The 16,681-nt window shown below is 44.7% G+C and overlaps 1 protein-coding gene across 8 annotated transcripts in view; it reads right to left on the bottom strand.

Moving 5' to 3' along the window:
- Nucleotides 1-16,681, bottom strand: part of ABCC10 (ATP binding cassette subfamily C member 10) — a 450,580-nt gene that overhangs the window by 238,417 nt on the left and 195,482 nt on the right. For all 8 annotated transcript variants that reach the window (XM_086925988.1, XM_086925989.1, XM_086925984.1 and 5 more), the window contains 4 exons: nucleotides 10,843-11,032; nucleotides 9,787-9,864; nucleotides 5,001-5,189; nucleotides 4,160-4,298 (listed from right to left, as the gene is read on the bottom strand). In XM_086925988.1, coding sequence (XP_086782114.1) covers nucleotides 4,160-4,298; nucleotides 5,001-5,189; nucleotides 9,787-9,864; nucleotides 10,843-11,032 — 596 coding nt within the window. The remainder of the gene's footprint in view (nucleotides 1-4,159; nucleotides 4,299-5,000; nucleotides 5,190-9,786; nucleotides 9,865-10,842; nucleotides 11,033-16,681) is intronic.

Here is a 16,681-nt window from a genome sequence, read left to right as displayed (position 1 = left end):
TGACGGTCCACGTAGCCAGCAGTCTACTTGCTGTATCTGCAGCATTGTAGGCCAATTTTAGGCATGAATTTTCAATGTTTTCCTTCCCCCTCCTATAATGCTCTTCGGTCTTTTATGATATTCCTCCGAGGTCTGGCATACGGTCTTCCATATCCTCCCAGTATTGCTGAGCATGTCTTTTTAGCAGCGCCATGGACATGGCGATCTGCCACTGTGTGGCTGCAGCTCTCTCCAGCATGCTTACTATTGCCTCCATTATTTTCCTTTCCTTGTCTGGTGGGGGCAGCATGGATGCTGAGGACATTGCTCTTTTCCTTGATGTGAAGACAACTGTCAAACCTAGTGTGAGAAGTTGGCCTGATATATGATGCTCACTAGTTCTAGTGATCACCTTGTATCAGTCCAAACAACCCTTATGGTGATTGGTTGTAAGTCAACCTTACAGACCAGCTATCCTAATGGTAGCATGGACAGAGCATTCTTAGGCTAAACTCTTTTGGCATGTGAAGCCAGCTGTTTTACCTCATATAACCCATTGAATACCAAGTGAAAGGACACCACACAGGTTGTTATGAAAATAAACAATATATTTATTACTAACAAACACCTCTGAACTCCTTATGAGATCAGAGGGTTAAGCACATAACAATACTCTTCAGAAAAATACAATAAGTCGCACAAATTACAATGGTGCCCTAGGGGCACGGCAAACCATAAACTAAGTAAATGATATAAGTAGAACGATAGAAGAAATGAGGATGCCCAGAGGCTGTAGAATCGCTGGGGCTACACTACCCTAACCTTAGGTAAGGAGCAGGAGGCCCACGGGACGCGTGCGCAGTGTTAGAACACACACACGGGTTTCAATGCAAAGTCAATGGGCACGGACAATTTACAAAATAGGTTAGTAAGGACAGTTCCGACTGGTTGAGACTGAAACTACAGGATACCTGGACACTAGGAGAGTCACTCTACCTATGAGCACCGAAATGCTCTAGTTACCTCACCCACGGGCTGCGGGTGCATAGGTGTGAAAGTGTGTCGGGTTTCCGCGTTGAAGTCAATGGAGCCTCGGAGAAAGATGCTGCAGGCGACCAGGAGGAAGATGTCCGGAGTGATCCAAGGGCGTATCAAAGAAGATGGAGACCTGAAAGCAGAGGGGACAGTGTTCAAAGTCACTAGCCAGTGACCGGAGTAGAACCAGGAAGGAACCATATGATGTCGTCGCGATCAGGTGAAGAGGTGACGCTTGACTCTGCAGCCACGTGAACCAGGAGGCGTCTTCGACGACCAGGATGGAGGCACGAGCTGTCCCACGCAGGCTCTTGCTGTAGCCGGTGTCTGTTCCAGGATCGGAGTCAACATGCCTTGGCAAATGCAACCCACGCGGCAAGTGAAGATGGCGTCTGGTGCGGACCAGGAGGGTCCGTGGTGCTTCTCTTTTGGAAGGAAGCAAGGGCCAGTCTGGAGCAACCAGACCAGCGGTGTAGATTTCAAGGTTCGTCGTCTAGGAGGCCACTAGCCAGCCGGCAAGTGACCAGACAACGCGTCGAGTAGCAATCAAGCAGAAGGGCCCCACGCAGATCTCATGGATGCTGGAGGGCTGGTCTTCGGTGCAGGAGCTGCTCGGGGCTAAGGCTTTTCGATCCCCAAAGCACTTTCTCGAGGGTGCCTCAGAGGTCGTGCTGGAAGCGAAGTGCAGTTCTTCAAAGATGGCCGGTCCCACGAGTCTCGTCGCACCCACGGGTCTCAGCTGTGCTGCAGATGTGAGTTAAGGTCGGAGAGGTCTGGAAGTCCGGATCTCGTCGGGCTCTGAAGTCTGGTTCCGGCAGGAAGGACAACAAAGTTAACCGCTAGGACGCTTGATGGTGCCTGCTTGTGCAGGGTGGTCACTCCTTGGCCACAAGGGAGATTTCTACAGTCTTCTGTGGAGCAGAACGTCGAAGTCCAGAGTTTCTTCTTGCAAAGTTTCAATTCAGGATAATCTAATTTGGAATGGGACCAGCTCCTACCTTTATTCTGCTAAGGGTGGCTGTACTAGCGACTAGGTCCCTACCATGGGTGGTACCAGGAAGGGGGGTGGTTACACCCCCTATCGTTTGTCCGGTTTCGGACCAGAGCTGGGGCTGGAGTGCCTCTGCAACTGGTTTGAACCGGGGTATGCACAGGGACACCTTGTGTGCCCCATGCATGTCTCATTCCTTTCAGCCCTGCCTATCTGGATACACAAAGTCCTGTCTGGGGTGGTGCTGGCACCTCCCCAGGCAGGAAACCCTTTGTCCAGGCCTCCCTCGCTGGAAGGACTCCCAGCAGTAGGAGGTCAGACTTGTGTCTGTGGCAGCAGCATCCATTTTGTGATGTTGAGGCTCGGGTTAACTTTAACCGGGGTTACAGTTACATACATGTCTTATCCCTCTAGAAGGGTGAAATGCTACCCCCGTCGCCAGAACTGGTGAGGGGGTAGTATTCCAAAGCGTATGACACCTTACACGATTGTTTCGATAATGCTATGCCAAAGTTAGCAATAACCGCGAGGATTATAATGCACTTAAGAGTATATGGTATAGCGTTATCATGGAACAGCTATAAGGACATGGTTCCCAAAGCTGCAGACAGGCTCAGCTCATGCTAGAGCACCATCTCACATAATTCCAAGCACTCTGCCCTCAGGATTGAGAAGGCCTGCCATAGGAGTGACTTATAGGAATCTATGTGTCCATTTTGGGTTAGATACAGATATACTATATCTACAGCAAAGGGTGATTACACCACCTTGCCCCAGCTGTGTTACCATCCAGTTGTGTCTGTTTAGATGGCCAGCCAGGGGTGGCATAATACATGCTGCAGCCTCTGGTAGGCCTTGGGTGCACTTATGTCCTGGGTACCTATGGTACACTGTACAAGGACTTATAAGAGTGACCCAATACCAATTGGTAAATGCACCTAAAGTACATGTGTGTCAATTCAGAGAGAGAATAGCTGGGCTGTGGGTCTGATTAGCAGGCCCACAGCCAGGGAAAGTCGTAAACCAGTGAAGCAAAAAGCAAAAATCTGGGGTGACCATAGGATTGCAGACACTACTCTCCTACACCTGGTTCTTCATGTCCCTGGATATATTTAGGGTCCTGTGTTGAGGCTCTGTGGTTTTTTTCTATCCTTGCTGTAACTGCCTTAGATGTGGCTGCTGTAGCAAAAACTTCCTTTCCCTGTTGTATGATGCTGGGAAGCAGGGAGAGATATTTGTTCCTCTTATACAAGGGTGTCTCCTCATTTTCCACCTCTATCTCTATTCCAAAAGGTGAGTAAGCGCTGCAGTCACATTAGTATTATTATGGTTTATCCTTTACACCTCTGCTCTCCATCTATCGTAGAGTACCAATCATCGGTAAAGGTAAGGAACTGAAATCACAAGGCAATGTAAAGGATTACAATCTTCCTGTGCATGTTTTCACATTTATTCAACTTCAGACTATGGAAATTATTCTTGTGAATGGGTCATTTCCAATACAAGGCCCATATTACAAATAGGGTGCTCTGCCCTAGTCTACACCGCACTGCACCGTTAACTGGGTGTACCAGGTGCAGAACATGTCATTGCCTCCCATCACCTTGAATTCGCTCTCTCAGCAGTCATGAATTTGCACCTGAAGGAGCCGGTCCAACTTTCACTGTGCAGGCAGCAGCCTGGCCTGCATTGGAAAGGGAGGCAGGCGGGTGCACATACCTTCATGGGGATGTCTGGGGGGTCCCCCTTTCAAGAGCCACCCTTGGAGTTGCACTGACTGTGCGCTACCTCTTGGTGGTGCACAGTCAATGCACCTTCGGACCACCTCACTGCTTCTGCACCCGCGTTTATTAAACAGCGTGAGCACAGAGGCAAAGTATTTCCTCATTTGCATGGGGCCCTGCGAATGAGCAGACACCACCTTTATATAGCACAGGTGCTACTTGTGCACCAGCACGATCTGCATTACAGAGGTAACCACACAAGCATCTGTGGCCACTTTCTATTACCAAAGGGGCCGTAAGTGCATAAAGCGGGCACATATGATGGCTCCACCCCAACAGCACCTTTGATAGTACAGCCCAGATGTTCCTTAAATTCATATGCTCTGCATGAGGCATCTGTACTGGATGGTAAAAGAGGATCTTAACTTACACAAGGCCTCCTGGGAAGAAGAGCAGCAGCTGCGGTGAAACACCGGAGGCGCCAAGATCACTCGTTGAGACGTTCCCTGTCTTTGTCTGAAGGTTGGAGATCCAGTGTGACAGCCACCAATCAGAGACATTTCTAGAGGCTGCAACAAAGGGAATAGGGTTAAGTGTGTACTTGGGAGATGAAGTCTTCCTGAGGGGTAAAGATACAATGATGAACACTATCAGGGGTATCATCTCTTATGCCTGGGAGCAAGGTTGTACCATTTCACCTTCTGGGTCACAAGCACACTTCATTCAGTAGTTCTTGCATGTCCGGCATTCTGTCCGGAAAGCTAATCTCAGCTGTATAATTACTTTCTCTCTCTTCATCAATTTATTAAGACTCTGCTCCAACTCTACCCCAGACTACTCAGCATTCACAATGCCCTTTGGCTGCTATAAGCCCAAAGTGAGCCTCTCTTCCTCAGCCCTCCCTCTTTCATGGACCCTTGTCCCTCAGTGCTGTGGTGACTCTGCACTGAGGGACAAAGTGACCTCTCTCTCAACCCACGCAGTATGGTCCAAGTGAAGGGGTCTTTTTACTTTTACCCCTGCGGGGAGACTGTCTAGTGGTTAGGACATCACAGTTAGTCCCCAGAACGTCATTGTGTATAGGGTATGTATGAAGGTTGTCTGTTGTGTGTATGTATATGGGCAAGTGTTGCACAGATGGGCTGGTGAATGGCAAACGTCAATAAGATGAGTTCCTTGCATTAAATTAATTCAATAAAAACATCAGTTCTTTTGGGCAGTGGCCCACATTATTCAGGCAGTGTGGTGCGACCACCATGCATGTCTCGTACCTTGCATCAAGAGAAGCGCCAGAAGGACCGAGGCAGACAGACAGGTGCCCACGGCCTTCCAGTATGAGGTGTAGACCATGAAGGCCACCGCACCTTCCTTCTTCTCCTCCTCCGCTGCCAGGGCCAGTCCCTCAGGGTGCTCCAGCTCCATCACTCTCTCTTCCTCCTCTACGCCCAGCTCTTCTGAGGCTGCAGAACCAAAAAATAATGGTAATGAACCACAGTATACACAGGTATCCCAGGACAGTTATTGCAAACAATCCATGGGACAACTGCAAGAATCAAGCAGCAGCTGTCCCTCCTGCTTATTGGTCCCTTTTCTGCTCTAATCCAAGATAATGAGAATAGGATACACACAAGTTGTTCACATGGATTCAAGAACAGAGAACCACAGGTCATACAGGTCATGTTCCAACTATTACTAAAAAGCAGTTTTATGAGCTATAAGAGATACGGAGAATAAACATAGCAACAAGGTTAAATAAAGGCACCATTGGGTGTGGCCTAGTCCAATATGGAGTGGGACATGGGACGAGTCTCCTTCGCCTCGGCCTGCTGGTATCTAGAGTATTTAGCGATCCCTTCGCCCTACTGGAGCAACCTGAAGGGGGCATGAGATGGCGAGACTCAGCTCATAGCTACAGAGCCCTTGGTAAGAACAAGAAAGAGAGGTCTGCAGCACAATGCTTCAAAGACAGCAGCCTGCGGATGAGGGGCATCAGAGCTGCGCAGTGAGAGGGGGCACCTCCAAGCTGGCACAGGGGCCCACTTTCCAAGACACTCCAGGTGCACCATGAAACAGAGGTGCGAGAACTCCCAGGAGATGGTAGGGAAACTAAAAATAGATGATGAGTAGCGCTCGGCATGGAAATAAGACAGATTGCAGCTACGCGGAGTCAGGCCCTTGGGCTGAAACAGGGTACGATACCAAGGGGCACAGTGGAGACTTGGTGAGATCCTGCAGAAGAATTTCATAAGGCCCCATGTAGACAAGATGGGGGCAGACACAAAGTGGAAGGGGACAATGTGATCGGCAATCTGTGAAGCCTGGAGGCCAGGAACTATAAAGCAGACCTAATGAGAGGGCCACGTGCAAAATAGAGCCTGGCGGTGGCTCCTGAGTACTAGCATTATAGCCCAGCACCAAAGTCAAAGTGCCACAAAGCCCCTTGAGGAACTCTGGGACTCAGTGGTGTCACAAGTGACTTGAGCCAGATCAAAGGACCAAAGAGAGGCCACATATTATAATCAACCCGTAATTGTGGAAAGCACATGTCGCGCACTTAAGCTGTCACCTCTCACGAAAACAGAGGAGAACCCCTGGTACTTTTAAATATCCTAAGTCGTGCTGAAGAGAACCCAGGAGCACAGCAGGCGCAAGAGGCTGAGCCACAAACTGCACCAGTCCGTGGAGGGTCTGACTCTACTATAGCAAGAAGGACCCTCGGGGAAAACTGCTTCATCTTCATGCCTCGCTTCCAGTTAACAAAAGACACACAAGTGATGGACAGAATGCAGAACAAATCAAAACATTCACCCCAATCAAGAGATCTGGGTTAAATCCATCCATCTTTTGCTCACCATGACACCCCAGTTTAGACCCGGCCATATGCAAATCAGTCTTGACCCTGTGCCTCATGGGAATAGTCCAGCCCGAACTGCCAAGCCAGGTCCTCCCTGGACAGGAAACAAGCATCCTAGGACTGGCTTCGGGATGGATTTAGGCCCAGATCTCTGTACTTTGGGTGATTGTATGACATTATTGTGCATTCTGTCCATCAATTGCTGTTTTCGCTTCCAGTTAACAGCTCTAAATGATGGCAACAGCAAATGAGTGAAAGGAAGTAAAAGTAAAGGACTTGCTTTCTGCTCTGAAGAGTGACCAAAAGCGAAGATCAAAAAAGCTCCTTAGGTTGTAGAGCAAAACTCCTCGCCAATCACCAAAGATTTCATGGATAACCCGTCCCAAAGATTAAAAGAAGATAACAATTCACTACAGACAAGGCTCTTCAAAAAGTGAAGAAGGACATCTATGCCTTAGGGGACAAAGTATCCCATCTGGAAGCAACCACTGGCAAAGGCTCCATGGACCAGGGGTTTCTGTGACAAGAGGTGGACACCCTACAAGCACAGAACACAATGGATCTAGGACAAGATCCTCAAGAACATAACTAGAATCAGGGGCTTTGTAGTTTAGACTTCAGAATTACCCTCAAATACTGGACTCTTACTCGCCTCTCAATATGCAGCTAGGGCTCTGGACTGTCAGATCTTTAGCTAATGAACATGTCACTGCTTTAGATGCCTTCCCGTCCTTAAGACTTCAATTTCAGTGTGTTACAGAAACAAGGCTAGGGGAGAATGATTCCACTGTCTCTGCTGCCTTAACTACAAAGGAGTATTTTTTCTCATTTCCCTTGGAGTGGACAGCACAGGAAGGTCTACTCAGTCACTGTCAGTGGATTGCTTCTACAACTACTGCATCTTTTCCGTCATTTGAATGTCACTTTAAATCTCTTTTCCCCAGCCTATACCTCTGACCTCTCTCATTATCTATCATCCACCAGGCCCCCAACCTCATTCATTGGGGATCTGGATACTTTCATTGCTTGTATTTTGGCACTTCGTCACTATTCAAACCTACAGCGATGATATTTCTAACTTCGGCCAATTTCTCAACTTATATTCATTGCTTTCTAAAATACTGGAATGCATTGTCTTTTCCCAGCTCTTTTTCATTCTTCGGACTAATGATCTTCTTCCTTCTGTATAATCTGGCTTTTGTTCTGGCTATTCGACTGAGTCTGCACTTCTTTCTCTATCTAACACTGTCCTTCACACATCACAATACAGTCCTCTATATTCTTATCTTCCTTGATCTTTCTCCTGCTTTAGAGAAGGTGGATCACTGTTCTTGTCCACTCTCTCTCTATTCTTGAGATTTCTGGTACCGTTCTTGGATGGTTCCAATCTTATCTCGCTAAATGCTTCTTCTCAGTTCTTTGGAAAGGGGCACTGTCCTTTTCTGTGCTCTGTCCTATGCCCCAAAGGCTCTGTGCTTGGCCCACTTCTGTTCTCCATATACACTATTTCTTAAGTTTTCATTATCTCTTCTTTTGATTTTAACTCACATTTCTACGCTGACAGCTCTTAGACCCATTTCTGATTCTCTTCGTTTACTGATTCTGCCAGTAATCCGATCACTGCCTGTCTTTCTGCTGTCAAATACTGGATGTTGTCGCATTCCTTAAAATGCAGCCCTAAAAAAAGAGATTATCTTCTTCCCTATTTCCTCAGCTATAACTACCTTAACTTCTATTCACTTTTCCCTAAACCTTATTCCGTGTTCTCCTTCAGCTAGAAATCTTGGAATCATCTTCAACGTGTCAAACGTGTCTTTCAAAGCAACTTTTATCTGCAGTTGAGAAATGTTTGCATCTATCTAAAATCCATACACCTAAACCCTGTCTTTCCTTTTCATCTCTTAAACTGCTTCTTCAATGCTTGTTTTTTACCCACATCATCTATTGTTCTTTACTTTATGTTGGGCTTCTTAAACATCTTCTTCATCCATTTCATTCAAAACTCCTGTATCCGTCACCTCTTTAATTTTCGACTGTCGTCCTCATACTGCTTCCTACCGGGCACAGGTTGGTTGGCCTCCAATCACTGGTCAGTTCAGATACCATTGTCTCTGTATTGTTTTCAGATGTCTACACTTACTTGCTTCACCTTATCAATCCACCTTGATCGCCTTATACACACTTTCTTGCTCTCTTTGTTCTGGCTTTCAATTCAGACCTCCGTCTGCCCCTTCAAGCTTTTATTCGTTTACAGTCCTTGCACCACACTTCCGGAACAACCTCACTATCCATCTTCAGGACACCAACTAACTTTGGCAGTGTGAGGATATCTTGTAACGTTGGGGACTTTTTATCATTACTTTGAAATGTACAAATAATGTAATTGTATGTGATGCACCTTGGATAAAGGCTCTATAATAAATTAATAATAAAAATAATATTAACAAGAATAGTAATAATAAGAGTTATATACTCAGCTCCAATCATTTTATTAGGGAGGCTACCCAATGTGAACGGAGAATCAGGGAAGGGGACCAGGAAACTGGTACTGATGTTCCATTTGTTGGCTAAATAGACACTCGTAGGCAGATGGCGTGGAGCAGATCCTCTAACGGGGATAAACTGGTATCACGGACTATGGGAAATCTCGAGAATGGAAAAGGTCACTGTTAGCATCACAGGCACACAGCACGAATTTAGTGAACAATGGCGAGCACTATTAGATTTATTTTACAAATAATTTCAGACTACTCACCTGGACCAGAGCCTTATAGTTCTCAGACTGTTTCGGAAATGGGCAGCCGGGAGGGGTGGAGAATGAAGCAAGGTGGGGAGGTCTCATACCTACCAAGCGGAATTCTAAATCCTAATCAGACAGCGTAACCAAGTTTTCTTTTTTCTTTTTGGGGGTCTGAAGCATTGCATTGTGGATCTCTCTAGGTGGTGAGGTGGACAAAAAGGCAAACGGAGAAAGGGCTGGAATGGGGAACTTGTTGTTATTGCAACTTGTTAATTAAAAAATATATGTATATATAAATGCTGAATCATAAAAATGCATCACACACACAGGGAAGCAGCGTGAGGTGATGAGCTTGAAACAGCAGCTACAGGGAGTTTTAGATCCACCAGTGTACGTTAAATAGGTGGATAGCACCAATGCAGCCTAGAATCATGCTAAGATCCCCAGAGCACAGCAAACTCACCTTTCTCCAGCTTCTTGTTGACTTTCTCCCTCTGTTGCGGGGTGGTTTCAACTAGTGGAAGGATTTCAGCTGGGGTCCCTGCAAGTTTTAGCGTGAACATGTGAGAGACAGAGAGAAGACAAAAAGGAGAATGAAACAAACAATGCGACAAAGATAAGGAATGATAAGAGAGATAAAGATGAGAGAATCACAAAGTAACCAAGGGTGTGACAAGCATATGGGATAAGGTAGGCACAAGAACCAGAGAAAAAGTGGGTCTTCGCTACAATACACGCTATCATCTGATTGCACATTATATATTGGCTGAATGACAGAACCACGCATGCCATTACCACACATGCAGTTACCCAGCAGTCATTACAACAACCGCAACACTACCACGCAAGTCTTTGTGACGCATATGTATTTAGAACAAATTTTCGTTGTAAAGGCATGTATGGGAAAGGCATATGTGTGGCAACACACACACCCTTACCACTCTAAACCCTAAAAACCCATTACCACCCTAAGAACCCAAACTCACCCTAAACCCTAAAAATACCCTTGCCACTCAAAAACTCATACGTAACCTAAATCCTAGAATTGCCCTTGCAACCCAAAAACCCATACCCACCTTAAACTCTAAAAAGTACCCTTGTCACCCAAAAACCCATACCCACCCTAAACCTCTAAAATTACCCTTGCCATTCAAAAGCCCATACCCACCCTAAACCCTAAAAATACCCTTGGGACTCAAAAACCCATATTTCAGAACATCAACCAGATGCAGACACATAGAAGTTGAAGTTGAAATTATTTGTAGAGCGCGCTGCGACCAAGCGGTTTCCTAGTGCTGGGTGATTACGGGTGGCGGAAAAAAAGAAAACATCGGTGATCAGTGAGTGGAAAATGCTTGGGCAAACAGATGGGTCTTGAGCGCCTTGCGGAAGTGCAGATAGACTGTGATAGATCTAATGGTAAGTGGAAGACTGTTCCAAAAGCGAGGGGCAAGAGTGGAAAACCTAGTACCACCCGCTCTAGACTTGCCATTAGACTAGACATTAGACTAGACATTACCTATCTGTAAAACTTTCCCATTGTCCATCAGTACCACAGTGTCTGCTTTCTCTAAAAACTCTGTTCTGTGGGTGCAAAGGATTCTGGTCTTGTGTTTCAGGATCCCCAAAAAACACTTCTCAAGCAGGTGGCGAGCAACGTCAGCATCTACAGCAGCTAGAGGGTCATCGAGTAGGTAAATATCTTTATCCTGAGAAAAGAAAAAGGAGAATAGAGGGAGTTAATCATAAATGAAGGTCCATAAACGACTTTATGCCAATCAGCGATTGTTCCTCATATATTCATTGTATAAAGTCATGACTCTCCCGCTGTGAAACCAGCATTCGAGTTGGATACCCAAAAATATATGAGGCTCTGCTTCAACTTCATGAATTTAAGTCCATCTTTAACAATCCGGAATCTTGCCCCAGACCAACTATGAATGAATGAATGACCTGTATTTGTACAGCGCACAGCTACTCCTTCCTTAGTGTCCAGGCGCTGGCAATTAACAAGTGCATACCTCACGCTGCTTAGTTTTTAAATAGCCACGTTTTTTGCTGTTTTTTAAAGTGGGAGAGCACTGTTAAAGATCTCAGAGCTGCCGGCAGTTAATTCCAGATGTGGGTTCCCAAAACGCGAAAAGATCTGCCGCCTCTGCGTGCCAGATAAGCTTTGGGGATGCAAGCCAGGTCTGCGTTGGATGACCTAAGTGTCCTGGTGGGCACATAACGGCTGACTCGTTTTCTAAGATAGTTGGCACCTGTTCCATGGAAGGCTTTAAAAAAATAACCAAAGCCTTAAATTGTATTCTTTCCATAACTGGGAGCCAATGTAAGGACTTCAGATGGGGGGTCATATGTGATCTGGGTTTAAGTTTAAGAATTGGTCTTGCTCCTGCATTTTGCACTACCTGGAGACGCTGTAACAGATAGTCCGGCAAACCCAGATAGAGGGCATTAGCATAGTCCAGTCTGGACGTGATCAGAGCCTGAACCACTGTCCTCCTGGAATCCTGGGGGAGAAGCTGCAGAAATATATTAAGCATCCGTAGTACTTCAAAACAGGTTCCTACTAGGGCTGGAACTTAGGTCCGCATCGAGAGCTCATTGTCAATGTTGATGCCTAAGTTTTTCACTATCGATGTCCAAGGAGGAGGCTCCACAACCCAGCATCAAACTTCAAATTGAATTTTTTAAAGTACACCACACAACTGAACAACAATTTCCAAATGATGACAGTATCTGTTGCCACATAATGTGATACAATTGTACACATTTGTATTCCTAAGCTACATTCATTTGGAGAAAAGCAGAATACGTTTATCACCACCAACATTCTTAGAGCTTAAATCTATCCTAGACACAATCACTTTGGAATTGCCATAAGCATGTCAATATGTGGTAATGTAGTATAGTGTAAATTGGATTTCCAAAGCGCTCTATTATCTCAAAAAGACCTGGTGCTAAGAGAAGAGAGCTACATTGATCTACTGGGAATATAGCCAGGTTTTCAAACCTTTCGTTAAAGTCATAAATTGCTTGCGTTATCGCAAATGGGCACGCAATTGGTACCAGAGTGGTGCCCTTCTGACTTACAATGCACAACCGCCAATTCTAGAGCAGCATACTCAGGGCACTATCAGGAAATTGGTAAGATGTTTAAGTGTGCATTTATGTTGCTACTTTTGCATTGCCCCATGTAATTTTGCACAATGCATAGTTTAAAAGATATTTAATGTTTTCACAGCCACACCTTAAAATAGTGTAAAACTATAATTTCTTAATCTTTTTCCAGTTCGTGGTTACTTTCAAAAGTGAAAAAGTCCTGTTGTTTCCAAATGCGTTTCATTAAGAAAAAAAATCGTTTTCTCAACTGGTTTTAAAAGAAAGTAGGTTCCACTTTTCTAACTGGTCTTCAAGATTCAAGAGTTCTTTTTCCTCTTGTTCAAATTTTGCCAAAGTGACCTCAACAAATATTTGTTTTGAAGTGAATTTGTAGTTTTATTTAAGTTCTTCAACCATGCAACAAATATCAAGAAGTCAATACCGGTCCCCTGAATTTGCTTTGAGTTTGTAGAAAACCAGACCACAGTTGGTTGTTCATTCTGCTCTTCTGCATATCAGCTGGACTGCTACCCACACCTTTGGAAACCTCCTGAACTCAAAGTCTTTGAAAGCAGAGCAACAGCATTTGAAAGAGTGTGATTTAAACAGGTCAGTGGTCAAGATTATTGTGATGAGCCAAAAAAAAACACAAGGGTTCCTTAAGTCTTTCCGTTCTTGCAGGGACTTTCATTCCACCGCAGAACCTGAGATACAACAATCAAGGGGCGTTAACAAATGAAATGTGGAAATGTTTAGCACTGGTATGGATCACATTACTAGGCACATTTATTTAGAACTATAAGTTCAAGTTCAAGTTCAAAGTGCTTTATTTCGATAAAAACATATCTTAAAAGCATAAATACAACTCGACAATTTAAGAACCATAAAAACAGTTTGTTGAAACAACCATAATGACTATTACAGAATTCAATCGATTAGAAAGTGCACATAGTCCATTCTGCAATCTATACATATAGTCAGGTACAAAAAGCACATGGTTTCAATTCATTACATCAGTATTTAAAACTTGTATTAAACAATAGCCTTTAACCTTTGAGATCTGATGGACCAAGCCCATCTTAAGAACTTTGCAATACCGCATACGTAGAGTGTGCAAGTATCTGATTTAAAAATAGGAAGTGCCACAGAGTGTTGCCTAGTTCCTAATTCTTTACAAAGAGGCTTTAACCAGCAATTCCTTGGTGATCGGTACAGTGGGCATGCAAAAAAAATATGAGCCATTGACTCTACCTTCGTGATACAAAATGGGCAATTTGGTAAAGTCTGGCGGGGGGGGGTTCCAACGGGCAGTAAATTCACAGATTGGTAGAGTGCCAATCCTGAATGTAAAATACAGTGCCCGGTCGAATGGATTCTGAATGGTGTCAAGATAGGGTTCACAGAATGCAACATCTTTAATCCCCAAGAAGCTTTCAGTAAGTCTGCCTAGATTTGGGTCAGAACATTGTTTGGACGCTACCCAGTTCCAGAAGATTCTCTTCAATACTAACTTTGGAGGGGCAGATTTAGTTGCCCAAGCGTCCTTACGGCCCAAGACACATAAGAGTGTTTTAACGTCCTTGAGCCACCTAACTTTGTGCCAACCAACCATAGACATGACTTCTGACAAACCCTCTGCATACTTAGCTAACTCAGGGACACGCCACAACCGAGCCCTTAGTAATAATGGTCGAAGTTTGGCGAGATCGCGTATCAAATGGCATCCCAAATCCATGAGCAGGGGGTTCATGGGCGTGCTCTGGGGGAGCGCCATTAGGTCCTTAAAAAACGTATTTTCCGACCTTGTCAACAGGTCCACGTTACCCAATCCCCACAGCTCTGCACCGCACAAAGCTGAACTAGCTCTCTTGGCCTTGTATATAGCTCCACCGGGGCAATAGGCTTAGATGTTGAGGAGCGCTGTTCTAGAAGGATAACATCCCCCCCTACTCTTTTGTGGCATAATAACATTTTCTGTAGGTGGGATGTCCACTGCATATTGTCAGAAATGCGGATGCCAAGATAGTCAAAGACTGTAACCCTCTCCAGTGGCACTTGATTCAAAACAGGGCCCCTGATGTGTTTTTTTGACGGGTTTATTATCAAATATTTCGTTTTGTCGGTGTTTATCACCAGGCCTCGCGTGGTGCAGAATGACTGGAAACTATCTAGGAGGGTCTGCAGGCCAACAGGGGACTTAGAGATAAGTAGGGTGTCGTCAGCGAACAGGACTGTTGGAATTTTTTCGCCCGCCAGGGATGGTGCATCAGATGGACTTTGCAATAAGTGCTGCACCACCCCGTCCACATCTAAGGAGAATAGAGTGGAAGTCAGAACACATCCCTGGCGGACACCCCTGTTCACTGGAATTCTGCTAGTCCTTTGCCCATGCTGGCCCCACCTTACCTGCGTGAAGTTACCATTGTGCATCCTCACTAGTAGTGATAAGATGTACCGGGGGATCCCCATGTCCAAAAGGACTCCCCACAGGCGCTCCAAAATAGATTATCGGGTCTGAGAAGTTCTTTAACTCTTTGGACGAAAGATGGTGTTCTGTTGATATAGGAACTATCAACCATAAGCCGATTTGTTTTTAAAGCTTCGAGGTACGTGAGCATAGACCCGTTTAATATAATTTGGGTGTTGTTGCTGCTCCCTCATGTGATTCTCTTCAGGATGTACTCACTCATCATTTTTTAGTGGATCGATGGGCTATCAGATGCGAGACAGGCTTATACACACTTTGGTCCACTGTGTGAGCATATGTTAATCATTTGTCAAAAGGGTTAATCTATAAATAAGTAGACATAAAAATGGAAGTATGAATTAGTTATACCCTATGTTAGAAGTTACTGCAATGTCTATGAGAACTTATTATATTATGTCACACAACTTTTATCTATTGGTCGGGCATAACAATATGAAATATTTTTCTTATTAAATGTGATAAAACGTGATGAAATGTTTTTGATAGTATAGTCTTATATCTGTCTTTGTAATAATGTTTTATGTGTATGTAATACTGTTGTAGAAAGCTTGAGGCAATGTAACAATGTCATTGTGAGATTTTTTGTACAAAAGTTTTTTTTAAATTGGAACTGATAGTGTTGTAATTTGAAAAATTTAAACCACACGAATGCTTTTTTAAAGATAATTTTTCTCGTTTTCAGAAATTTTGGGGAAGAAAATATGTATAAACCTGATGAAGGTGGTCTGACCATATGATCCACCGAAACGCGTCGCATGACAAAAGGAGGATTGTGTATTATAGGGTTTAGAAAATAATTCTGACGTCTACGCTGAATTTAATTTTCTGTCTACACCACCTTTTTTACTAATAGGAATTTATGTTTCCTTTTTTTAATGCTCTTCCCCGTCATTTTAATTATTGTTGAAATATTATGTTTTAATATTGCACTGTGTAATAAATTGTTCAGGATTTTTCATAATTTAGTTTTGAGGGTGGCCTGGCAAAGGGCTGCCTACCTCCCGGATGGATTCCATAAGACTGTTTGCCTGACTAGAGTAATCAGGACAAGGGAAACTTCCAGGCCCACCAAATTGGCCCTGAAAAAGTACACCCAAGGGAGGCGGGTCCTGACAGGAACCTGCCATAGTGTTCGCCTGGAACCCATGCAGTTCCTCATGAGAGGTTCCCCCCGTCTAGGTCTGTCACCTGGTTGGTCGTATTATTACTTAAACGGTAAGGATCATGTCAATACCTAGAATCGGCCCCATGCGGGTTAGTGTCAAAATGGGCATTGTAAGGGTTGCGCACCAGACTGGATGATTGCTGTGAATAGGATTGCCCTGCCACCACCCTCCATAGAAAGACTGGGGAGCATGCAATTGCTGCGGGAGTACTGGTCGAGAATGGAAATAGCTCAGATCGTAAGTTCTAATACCGCTGCCCTCCTGACAACCCTGCTGAGAGGATATGAACCCTGAAACTCTAGCATCTCTGAAATTTACAAGGATGCAGTCTCCCGGAATATCCTTGATCCTATTCCCAACCCAGTGGGTTCTTCTCACATGAAGAATCTGGCCGTTCATATGAGGTTGCAACAGTCTATTATTGTTCAACCAATGGGTTGTTTTATTTTTAAGTTCTTGATAGGATTCCTGCCTGGCGGGTTCTAGCTGCAGGACTCCAGTCAGAACCACTACACTGTGGTGGTAAATTAGCATATCTGGGGATTTGTTGTGATGACGCTACCTTGCTTGTCTCTTGGCACTGTGTCACACTACCATTA

The sequence above is a fragment of the Lissotriton vulgaris genome, chromosome 6 (assembly GCF_964263255.1).
Source record: "Lissotriton vulgaris chromosome 6, aLisVul1.2, whole genome shotgun sequence".
In the NCBI taxonomy this organism is placed as follows: Eukaryota; Metazoa; Chordata; class Amphibia; order Caudata; family Salamandridae; genus Lissotriton; species Lissotriton vulgaris.
This window is presented reverse-complemented; position numbering and strand designations above follow the sequence as displayed.